Source organism: Scleropages formosus, chromosome 11 (genome assembly GCF_900964775.1).
Source record: "Scleropages formosus chromosome 11, fSclFor1.1, whole genome shotgun sequence".
Taxonomy (NCBI): domain Eukaryota; kingdom Metazoa; phylum Chordata; class Actinopteri; order Osteoglossiformes; family Osteoglossidae; genus Scleropages; species Scleropages formosus.
In genome coordinates this window covers 1,435,649-1,448,122 of record NC_041816.1, presented here as the reverse complement: position 1 = coordinate 1,448,122, position 12,474 = coordinate 1,435,649, and the positions used below count along the sequence as shown (strand labels likewise).

General features: G+C 41.2%; 1 protein-coding gene across 4 annotated transcripts in view; it reads left to right on the top strand.

The window, feature by feature from the left end:
- The first annotated feature begins 3,499 nt into the window (after window positions 1-3,499).
- Window positions 3,500-12,474, top strand: part of csnk1g1 (casein kinase 1, gamma 1) — a 28,056-nt gene continuing 19,081 nt past the window's right edge. For 2 of the 4 annotated variants that reach the window (XM_018752583.2, XM_018752581.2), the window contains exons 1-3: window positions 3,500-3,669; window positions 6,542-6,648; window positions 11,640-12,018. In XM_018752583.2, coding sequence (XP_018608099.1) covers window positions 11,838-12,018 — 181 coding nt within the window. In that variant the 5' untranslated portion in view covers window positions 3,500-3,669; window positions 6,542-6,648; window positions 11,640-11,837. Of the gene's footprint in view, window positions 3,688-6,541; window positions 6,649-11,639; window positions 12,019-12,474 lie in introns of those variants that run through there. The other 2 variants (XM_018752582.2, XM_018752584.2) reach the window with 2 other exon arrangements.

Genomic DNA, 12,474 nt, shown 5'->3' with positions numbered 1-12,474 from the left:
GCGGGGAATTGCCAGGACTGGGCGGAGACGGGGTGGGGACGGGGCGGGGACTAGGAGGACGCGAGGAGGTGACTGGACGGGGAGACTGTGAGGAGACTGGGACCTGCCGTCAAAGGCCCTTGTCACCACCCACTAGAGTAGACTGGACCAGGTACTGAGTGTAAATATACTTGTAGTTTTATCACATTACACTATCAGATAATGAACAAAATCCATCGGGGTGTTCACCTTTTCCAGTAAAGATGAAAACATCAGTCAAAGGCATGTTTTCAGAAATTATATGCACTAATGTAAAGTGCTGGGGAATAGGTATTTAGTAAGGCATTAAATGTAATTTACGCAACAAGCCACACAGCTGATCACAAAGGAAAAGGACACGATCATCTCTGACGAATGGGGATTTTTTGATCCCAAACAGGACAAGAGGGGGATCTCACACATGCATATTACAGATACAGATAGGTTTTACTTCATGTTACATGATGTAAACAATGTATTAAGTAATTGCATGATTGGAAACAGGATAAATATAATTTTTAGCAATATTGTAAACTGACTCTATTAATTACATTGTTTATTGAAGAAATATTTTCAGTAATTACAGTTTAAGGTCATGCTAATAATACACACACACACACACACACACACACACTTTCAGAACCACTTGTCCCATACGGGGTCACGGGGAACCGGAGCCAACCCGGTAACACAGGGCGGAAGGGACACACCCAGGACGGGACGCCAGTCCGTCGCAAGGCACCCCAAGCGGGACTCGAACCCCAGACCCACTGAAGAGCAGGACCCGGTCCAACCCACCGCGCCACTGCACCCCCCCATGTATGCTAACAATAATGAAGGATTCTTGTATTTTTTTTTTTTCTAGCGGCTTGAAATACATTCATGAGTTCTGAGGCCTGTTCCGTTACCAAACTGAAATTGTGATGCTGTGGCTTATAGTGGTCTTCAGAACAGGTCACTTGTTTATTGTACATGCACTTTCTTGGACTTTGTTATTATAATGATAAAAACATATCCTTGTTTTTATTTCTGTTTATTTCTTTTTATTTTTCAATTTAAACTCGCTACTAAAACTGATAGGGGGGTGTGGTGGCGCAGTGACGCAGTGGGTTGGACCAGGTCCTGCTCTCCAGTGGGTCTAGGGTTCGAGTCTTGCTTGGGGGGCCTTGTGATGGACTGGTGTCCCGTCCTGGGTGTGTCCCCTCCCCCTCCAGCCTTATGCCCTGTGTTGCTGGGTTAGGCTCTGGCTCCCTACAACCCCTGTATGGGACAAGCGGTTCAGACTGTGCATGTACTAAGAGTGATTTTAAGTACATTTCAGGAGGAATTATATATGTTTTGTGATGGACTTGTACGGCTGTTTGAGTTTATTGTTCTCATACTGACACTGAGGAGCTCTCCCACGCAGCTTTACAAGAGCAGGAAAAAACCTCGCTGAGAATGTGTCAGATTGGCCAGGAAATCATAAACAGGCTCATCGTCTGTCTGTACAAACAGGTTGGTGTACGTCAGTAATAAATCATCATGGTTATTCAAACACGCTATGCTTGCTTTTGCTTTCATAATCATTAACCATTCCCTAGCTGACACATTTGCTCAAGATCACTTACAATGTTAGATGAGTAGCTTTATAATAGTTTTTTGATGTTTCTTGACTGTGGCAGGAAGCTGTAACATTCAGAGGATACACACACAAATACAGAAAGAACACACACACACACTTTCTGACCTGCTTGTCCCATACGGGGTCACAGGGAACCAGAGTCCACCTGGCAACACAGGGCGTAAGGCCGGAGGGGGAGGGGACACACCCAGGACAGGATGCCACTCCATCACAAGGCACCCCAAGCAAGACTTGAACCCCAGGCCCACCGGAGAGCAGGACCTGGTCCAACCCACTGCGCCACCGTGCCACCGCGCTCCCGTTCCCCCCCCACAGGAAGAAGAGACAGTGAAAACTTTGCAAAGATGGCGCGAAGGTCAAATTCTAATAATGAAGCCTCGAGCCATGTGGCCACCTGAGATATTTTGTGACTGATGGGCCTTGTGCTGTCCAGCATCCAAATGATCAGTGTCATCATTAATAACCCTTCAGTTGAATACACTTTCTTTTAGCCTTAAGCTCACACATTAATGTTGATCTGTTAGGCCTACTTTGCATTTTTATCCCATAATGATTTCACGTGGCAGTGCATAATTTGTATGAACCTGTACGAACGATTTAAACCGTTTAGTCCTGCTCCCAGATGAAAAAAAACGGGATATGACACCTTTGCTGCTGGCTCCCTCTTCTGGAAGCTTTCGGGAACTTTCTCCGAGGGTGGCCAACGCCAACGTGCTCTCTCACAACAAAGAGGGCTGACAGGAGGCACGCGGAGCAGTGCACGTGACACTGAGAGGTCTCAGATGGTTGGTTTAATAGCGTCGAGGGACGTTAATGCGCAGGGGACTGAAAGAAGGAAAGACGCGCTGAAGCCCAACGAAATGTATAACAAGATTAAAACGCTGGAAGAATAAACGGAGGGTACCGAATGCTTGTAAAAAGGATCACCAGTGTTCCTCAAAGAGAACAATACACCACTCGCTGGTGGTGAACAGTTGTAACACTTCACATTTATTGCACTTTGAGCGCGATCGGCGCTGTTTTGTCGGACTGACTGACTGCCGACTAATAAAGTTTACGTGAAATGTACACTACATACTGTATATTATAAGTAAATCAGGCACTTCGCCGCTAAAGACATACAGATTACAGTTTTTTTTTAAAGTAATGTATTTACATAGATTTACATATTCAATTATGACATTACTTAATTATGATATTGATATTAAGAAAACTGAGGTGGAATGAATGATCTCTTCGGGGTCAAACAAAAATAATATAATAATATATAATAATATAAGATTAATAGATAGAAATATATATATATAAATATATAACATAAAAAATATTAATATATATACAATAAATAAAAATAAATTTAAAAATATATATAATAATAAAATAACATAATAATATAACATTAATATGCTATTATTACGAGAATGGAACTATATTCAGAATCAGAACGAGTTTTATTGCCAAGTAGGTTCACACACACAAGGAATTTGTCTTGGTGACAGAAACTTCCACAGCACAGACAGAATGACAGTGACAAGACAGAGATGAGAAGGTAGAATATGTGAATGAAGGATAAAAAATATATAAAAATATAAATTAGCCAATATAGAAAAATAGTCAGAACAGCTAACAGTTATTCAAACACATTAGCAATGTTAATATACATATTGGTATGGGCAATGAAAATGAAGCGCAATCAATATATGCTAATATAACTATACTGACATAACATGTCACCAAGTAAACGTGAAATATTACAATAGGAGGCTGCACGCGCGAGAACCTAACCGCCCTCAGTCACCCGGAAGCAGTTTTATCGCTGGGCGGGTGGAGCCGAGGCAGGACTTCCGGGATCGCGTGAGCCATTCAGAGCAACGGACGAAGCCTGGGAGCGAGAAAAAAGGGCGAAAAGAATCAAGGAAAAAAATAAAGCTTTTTGTAGCGTATGAGAAACGCGTCGGAGCGGGAACAGAGGAGAGAGGCCACAAGGGAGAAGAAGTGAGCCGTCGCTTCTGACAGCGTAGCCAAACGTGAGTGTGAGCAGTGAGGTAATTTGGAAATTAATATGATTTGTGTGTTGTATGGGTATGGCCGTTTCCTCCTTCCTTGGCCGCGTGATGAAGAGAAAGAAAAGGAGTGAGTACGAGTCAGTAAGGCAGTACTGGTTTAAGCTGGTTCGCAGCACGAGGGCAAACACACAGGCCACAGACAGACAGAGAGAGCACGCTTTTCACAAGGAGCTGTTGTCGTCCTCTCCGCTTGTTGCCAAGCCTTGCTTGTTGGACAGCTCGTGTGTGTGTGTGTGTGTGTGTGTGTGTGTGTGTGTGTGTGTGTGTGTGTGTGTGTGAGAGAGTGTGAGTATGAGTGAGACTGCGCGCGTCGTTACCACCTCTGTCACACACACAGCAGCACAGGTCCTGAAGAAGACAGCCAGCAGCAGGACCTGCTCAACTAACTGCTGAGCTGACCATGATCATCATGATCATGTCCATACAGGACAGGGGGGGGAGCTTGGACCACTCATTGGGACACTGGTTGGTTAACTACCAGCTGCACAGTTTTTTCATCACTGAGGAAAGTTATTCGTTTGGAAAAAGTGTCTCTCACGCTTAGAATATACTGCTGTCGTCAGTATTGCCCAGCTGAGTATATTAATATGTGTCATTTTATTTTACTGGGCAAAACAGCTCTCAATCCAATTGTAGGCCCGGGCCACTTGTAGGTTTTCAGTTGCTTTTGTTGGTTCATTTTCCAGATGGGACTGACTGGTTGAGTGACTGCTCGAGGTCTGTGTAGGTACATTTACATTTCTTCATTTAGCAGACGCTTTGTTTTGTCCAAAGCGACATACATCTCAGCAGAAGTACAGTTTATGCATTACATTGAGAGAAGGAGACATAGCTGCAGACATGAAAGTCTCAAGCAAACCTAGTTTGTTCCCTACCGCTTGCTACACTGAGGTTCATCGCTCAAGTAGGTGCATAAGACACAGACAAATCCCAATACCGACAGCAATTTTTTTTTTTTTTTTTTTTTTTTTATGTTTTAAATATTATAAGATACACAAACAGGTAACTGGCAGAGTGCTCTTATTACCGCTCACCTAATTTAGTTAGTTTGTGATCACCGACACTAGTAAGCCACTCTAATGCTCATGGTAATGCCCGGGTGTTCGTTCCACCTTCCGCGTGATGGCAGCTGTGTGTCGACAGTTGTAGTTTTTGTATTTGTGTATTTGCGTTTTGATAAGTTAAGTCCCTGTAATTCCCATTGGGTGGTGTGGCTGTTGGTTTGGCCTCATTCACGTTGCTTCCTTCTCCTGTTCTCCAGCACTGTCAAAGTAGCGGGTATAAGGAATCTCCCCCCGTGATCAGGTTTATGGCGTGAGACGTGACACATGGGCAGGGTCAGATAATGACCTCTGCTAGGCAAATGATGTTTTCTGTTTGAAATGAAATCTTCATTTTTGAGGCATACACAAATATTTGGCATTGCTTTGAATTCAGTATTCAAAAAGTAAATCTTTAGAATTCTATATATTTTTTTCAACTTGTTCTTAACTTGAACAACAATACACCTGGATGAACATATTAAGGTAGTTTATGATATTAATTCCATATTCCATCTGTTCTATTCCAGTAGTTTAAATTGCTGTTAATATTATCCACTTGTCATGTGCTTACATCTCCAGTTCTTAAGCTGGTCTTCATGTAATACTTGCTCTTAGTTGCTCTACTGAAATAATTAGTTGGATAATTAATCTCCTTACCATGTGCTTTAGGTGTGAGTCAAGTGATAATTAAAATACATATCCTGGGAAAACATGCAAGGATGTGCTGCTTCAAGTATTGTAGTTGGGTGTCCATCATTTAGAGTTTCAGCCATGTTTCATATTTCAAGTGTTTCCATAGGAAAAAAGTGACATTTTTTCCATGTACACAGATTCATCAGGTATCTTGACATAGCATTGTGTAGTAGCAAGTTGAACTTCATGCTTATATATATTTTTCAGACAAACTTTATCCTTTGCTTTCAGCTTGCTTACAATATGTCCTTATTGAGTTTTTTTTTTTACTTGTGATGCTTTAGCTTATAAAAATATTTTATGAAGCACTACATTTGAACCTATGGAAAAATACTAGAATTTTAGGAAATCTTAAAGGTGCCTTTTTCTGTTTGAGAAAATCTCAGAAATGTTGCATCTGCATGTTGTGTGTGTGTGTGTGTGTGTGTATGTATGTATGTATCGTGTTTCCACTGCAAAAAAATGTTTGAAAACCACTTAGGGTTTTCTTCCTTTTAGGAAGCTGTCAGTCCCTAAGATGAAACAGTGAAATTTTAAAAGATTCAATTGATGCAGTGAGATTTCTTTTGTAGGTTGTGTCTCTTTTGAAAAAATATAATCAGCACTGGAGATGCAATAATGGCAGTTAACTGAAGTGAGCTTATAATGACCCATTGCACATTTGTCTTGAGGACACTGAGCCTAATTTAGAAACTTACCATTCAGTTGTGGTCAGTTCGAGTCAGAGATTTCATCATTTTATTTATTCATTAGTGAAGGGCAAAAAAAAAAAAAAGTGTCTGATTTTAGAAAGAGAAAATCCTTGTGCAGTAGTGGTCTGGCTCATGTAAAGAGGAGTAATAAAGACGTGTAACAAAGTCCAGCTGTTTATCTTGTATTACAAAAATTGGGCAGAGAAGGAATTATTTTTCTGTGAAGATTTTTTTTTGATGTACGTTTTAGGCTTTGTGACTCAGTAAATAGGTAGTGTTGGTGGATGTTTGTATTCAGAATTGTGCACAACAAGCTCTTTTTAGCTCTTTTGTTGGCCTAGGTGGGAGGAAGCTCTTGTGGGATGTTCCTAGGTGGAGGCCAATGTGTTTACCGTTTCTTTGCAGGTTTACATTCAGCTGGAGGAGAGTCACTGGCAGAGTGTGGAGGCATGTTGACGCTGGCCTTGATGACTCGCCACTGAGCCTGTCTGTGGACTGTCGGCAACTCATAGGTGGGTGAAGTGCTGTCTGGCACCAGCTCACTTCAGTCTGCATGTTTTCATAATTCCCTAATTGGTCGCATTGACTGACTGACACATTAATTTAGTTTTTTTAATTGTATTTTGTAATTTTTTTGTCTTACAATGTCATTAATTTTGTAGTGAGGCTACATTGTGATATGGGGAAAAATAACAGCTTTTTTTAATTTATTTATAAAAAGCTTGCTGTCTTGCCCTTTACTCAGCCTCATAGTCATAGCTTTTATCTGTTGTGTTTGTGTGGTTATACAGATGTTGCATGAAAGTGTTCTGAATGCTACCTAAAGTGTTGTTTCTTGTAATGAGTCACTGGTTGCCTGATACCTAGAAGTTTGGAGTCATATGAAAATAAGAGGAGAAATTCAATTTATTTTCATAGAGCTCTCTTCTCACGCAGTGACACAGCGCTTTAATACAGACATAAGGCAAGAAAAACAAACACATCAGATAAAGAAACAAAGAAGACAGTTGACTACCGATTATCATGATATAATCCTTTTATGAAGCTGTAAGTATGCCTACTGGCCACAGGGGAAAGGAACAAAAACTCCAAACGGAAAATCAAAGGAGAAAAAAATGTCTGGGGGTCCAAGGGCCAGTGGTTGCCCACCCATCCTGGGCATTCTAGATTAAGTAACAATTCTAAGCCAGTTTACAAGTAAATTATCTTTCATTTTGGGCTACAGGTTGTCACCTACATAACACAGCATTCTCTACTGAGTATTTCAGTTTCAGTATGGTGGATAATAGTTTTGGTGTTTGAACACATCAAGTCATGGGAATCAAAACCTGTTTTTACTGTATGCAAGAGACTCGCTTCCTCAAGATTGAGTCAGGTTAGGCAGGAATGTTAATGAAGGTCCTGGAACTTGTGATATGTGGGACAATGTAGCTTTTCATAGAACTGTTGTAAGAGGTTAAAGTTTACAGATTCTAAAGGCATCTAGATGAATGTGTCAGCTAAGCAAGGAAATTATGGTGGCAATTGCGATATTTTTTTTTTTTTTTTTGGAAGGAAATAATTATCAAGGAAGAAATAGTATTTGAGGTATTAGGGTAATTTGTGTCTGCTATTTTGATTTTTGGCTTGCTGGATTTCAGCATGTTTGAAGAAATACCACCTTTTAGATCAGAGTGACCTCAGTTAATTTTTCCATTTCCTTGTTACTTAGTTAAATATTAAAATGTCAACATTGGTTGAATTGTGTTTTGCTGAATGATTCCTGTCGTCCACCATTGTAATCTCCTTCAGCTCTCCAACAGCTTGGCAATTCCTTATGATCTAAATCACATATGCTTTTGACACTCTTCACTACACAGTCCTTCTTGCACCATGCTCCAGGACTGCTACATATAAAGGAATAAATATTATTTTTTTTCTGCTTTTTTTTTCCTGTTATGGGCTTTTTGAGAAGGAATATCATTATAAATATTATGCTGTATTCAACTGATCTTTCAAGGTTTAAGTGGTACTTTTGGGCTTCCTCTCAACTTCAGTCTCTGCCCCAACAGGTTGGGATCGTCTTTCTCTGTCAAGTTCATGCTCTGGTGTCTTTGGTGGTTCCATGTGTTTGTGTTGTGATCTGGACAGCATTCATTGGTTGCAGAGATTCGTGATAACCTGTGTGAATTGACTCACTTGTTTACGAGACTAATATCACAACTTGTAACCTCTGCCAAATAGTGTGTTCAGCATGTTCTTGGAACAACCTGGGCTTGGCGTGATCCTTGTGGATGACACATTTATCATAGTGATGGCAAGTATAGCATCATTGTCTGTCTGTCTGTCTGTCTTACCAAACTCCGGTAATTATATTATAACAACATCACAACAGTATCTGCAACATTTTTGCATACTTTTTCACGTTTCCTGATCTTTGTACATCATACTACCAGATAAGTAGTAAGCTGTGGACTGGCTTTTTTTTTTTTTTTTTTTTTTTTGAGTTTAATAAATATTTTACATTGGAAAAGGTCTGACTCATGTTGGATAATCAATATGATAATGGCAAATAGTAAAGGGATGAGGAGAGCATTTTGCTGCAGTTTCTTTTTTGCTTATCAAGAGAACATAAGTAGTCCCATGCAATAATTTGCATGCAGGCTGTGTAACATAGCAGGTATCCTGGTGGTTAGTAAAATAAAAGTGACATAAGGTCCCAGGTGGTGTCCTGTTGTTGGGCCTGAGAGGGATTCTTAACCAGAATTGCTTCAGTGAAAATAGTCCAGCTGTCTAAATGGATAAAAGTATATAAAAGGAAGCTGTGTGAGTCACTTTGGAGGAATGTGATGGATAAAAAGCTGGGACCTGGTCAGACTGCAGGGCTGTGAGAGGAGCTGCTGCAGGACCGGGTGAGGCTAGGTGGGGAGGCTCAGCGGGCCCCCTCCTGTGCTGCTCTTTTCGGTAAAGGTTAATGACTTCGAGTGCAGCTTCACAGCACTTTGAATGTCCCTGTCATTGCAGAATTGATAGACACTGTGCTGCCATGAAAAGTCAACCAGAAACCACAACAAGAGTATGTGTGTGTTATGAGCGAAAGAGAATTAAGATTTCATTGTTCTCTTTTAATATTCTCTGTTTAACTCATGAACTTCTGAGTTTAACACATTTGTTTTACTCTTCAGGTGGCAAATGGACTCAGTGCTGTGTTTGCAGAGATACACAAGACTTTGGTCTTCACTTAGTACCTAAACAGGCTGCAAATTTGTATTTTGGGTTTTTGTTTTACCTAAAATGGATTTCTGGAGCATCTGCTGGTTCTTCCGTAGCCTAAAGAATTGAAGTGCTACTTATATATGCGTAATACTTTCATGCAGTATTTTTCTATAAGACAAGTGTAAACTGTTGCTGTGCTTTGTTACTACAGTCTTTCCTAGGGAGATGAATGCCCTCCTGGATCTATACATGCCTTGGTGCTTCTGCTCTGTGCTGTACTCCTGTTGTCTGTTTTGCTCAGGTGGTCACATTGTGTGCCAGGGGCGCTGGGGAAAGAAGAGCTGGAAGTGATATAAATGGAACTGGTTTTGACTTGATTTGGAGCAAAAAGAGTTGCTTGTTACACTTCTCTGGTTTTGAAGAACTGTGCCCAATTCAGAACAGTATATAGACTGCTGCTGTGGCAATGCACTTATTTACATAAGCAGAAGATCCATATCTTAAGTACAGTATAAAATTAGAAAGCTCTTTTAAATGCAAATGTTTTTTTTTGAAAGCTGTGAAATAGTCAGTCATCTGAGCAGTATAGTGGATTTTGTAACAGGTATAGCAGGGTGCGTTACCCTTCACTCCCCATCCGACATGTAGCATGCGGTGCCTAGTGTCATGTAACTCAAGTTCCGAAGAGCAGCCCTACAGGGCCTGGCTTCCTTCCATGGCTCCAAATGTGTGAAGAAGATTTATTCACAGGCTGTAGATATCAGTCACAGGGCTCTCACCAATGATTTTTTTTTTTTTTTTTTTTTTTTTTAGGCAGTTTGATATTTCCCCAAGTCAGTAGTGCACTCTACACTTTAAGTAGTTTTTTTCTGAATAGATGTAGAAATGGGAAATCTACATCTTGGGTTAAAAAACATTATGTAAATTCTGAGAGAAAGTGGAAAAGTAAAATTAATATCTGAATATTGAAACTGAATTTTTCCACCTTGTTCACAGATGGTGAAAGTAAATGGTGATTCTCTAGGACAATCACTGCATTGGGGAAACTCAGACCTGCCATGTATTTTAAAAAAAAAAAAAAAAAGTTACTTTATTACTAACCACAGTGTGTTGAGGGGTCCCCAATATTCTCAGCAGTCTGCTTTACACTTACGCTCATTCTGCGAAACAGAAATGGAGATGCACCATGTCTAGACATCTGCATTGGCACACGACCGGCATACGGAAAAACAACTAGCTGCATTCCCTCCAAGTACCTGACCTACAGCGTACCCCCTCCCCCACATTATAGCCTTGCCTTTGTGTCTGCAAATAGCAGTTTCCTGATCTCGTGATTCATTTTAGCTGTACCCACCCAGCTTTGCTCCTCAACAGAACTTAGAGAGGGCAATGGCTGCTGTCTTAGCATAGGGCAGTTGAGGCCGGCGCCTGATCAAACAAAGCAGGAGGACAGAGGATGGGGAGGGGTTCCTGTTGCGCTCTTCGCCATTGAAATGACCTGCCAGCCTTCCCTCATCCCAGCTAAGCCTTTTAAAGGTTTCAATTATTCATGAGGCCTCTCTGATGCAGTACCTCAGCGTTTGGTGTTTTCCTGTTGGAAAATGCTATAGGCTATGATTTATTTGGAACAGTTTATTGATTTTCCTCACTTTTATGATCTGGAGATTGAGCGAAATTTTTGTTTAAACCCCTACTCATATGTATGCAGTATATACATGTATGTGTTTCATATGCAGGTTTTGTTCAGTGGTCTTGTCTTCAGTCCCATTACTTCAGCTAAGAGGCTGGTTGCTTTTTTTATGTCAGGTTCCATGCTTGATAAACATAATGCATTAATTATATTTTCATTGTTTGGCATTCACTGTCAGAAGTTATAAAGTGCTAGCCCAGATATGTACCTATTTTAAGTGTTCTTTACAGCACCACCTTCGCAACAGAATGTTTCTGCATGTAGGTTTACTACATATGTTTCTACAAGCTAATAAGTGGTTGCTTGGTTTACAGGATGGTGCTAATTTAGCTGTTTTGTTTACTAGACAGATGGTCTCAGTTTTAACATTTAGTTTCAGGTTAGTCCAAATCTGCCAATACCTTGGAGCAGCCTGAATTGTTTTTAAAAGAAGAAAGAAGCACACAGTATTTTGTTTTCCTGTTCTTCTTAGCAGAGCAAAAGTCATAGCATGGTACCACCCAAAACATCAATGGTGTTGGTCTCATACTGTACTGTGATCACTCTCTGACCTCTTAGAATATCACTTAACTGAGATTTATGCTGACGAAGATCCCTTGTCATTTCTTCTTTTTCCAGGTGTCCGGTCTCTTGTCGTCTGCCCCACCCCAATGCAGAGGGCTTTAAGGGGAATACTGCTGGTGTGGTCCTAGTGGTGGGCACATCACTAACAGTGGCGGGGCTCGCCCAATGAATGTTTAGGGTGCCCCGGGCGTTTTCTGCGGGACACAGCCCTGTTAAGTCCCCGAGCCCTTGGTGACACTGGTCGCTTGTGCCATGGATCCCCTGAGAGATAAAGAGGGAGAGCGACCGATGCGGGGCAGCAAACCATCACAGGCACGCAGCAGCCATTCGCGGCCCTCCAGCTCCTCGACCTCCTCTGGTGTTCTAATGGTGGGGCCCAATTTCCGTGTAGGCAAGAAGATTGGATGTGGCAACTTCGGGGAGTTGAAGCTGGGTATGTCCCGCCTTGACCTGCATGTCTGCCTGATGTGGCCCACAGTGTGTGCACATGGTCTCTCTAAGCTAACAGCATTAATATCACTGTGCTGAATGAACAGTTCTCTTTTTTGACAGTAATGTCTGTAATGCTGTTTATTCTCTTTGACAGAGCTGATGGGATTTAATGTTGGGTTCATTTGCTGTCATTTTTAGCTTTAAATAAGATTGCAAATGACTGTAAATATCATCTTGCCTGAGGAACTCTTTGTGACTGTGCGTGTTGTGTGGGCGTTGATTCTGCAACTGCACTCTCTCTCACCCTCTGAATATTCTGCTCTCTGTGCTATCATGCCCCAGTAGGAAGGGTGCTCTGGGAAATGATGTTCATCTCACACTGCTCAAGCTTCATTCATTGGTCCCTTTCTGTATGGTTCATACTTAGCCTTCAAAGCAAAACCCTTAACACATATGT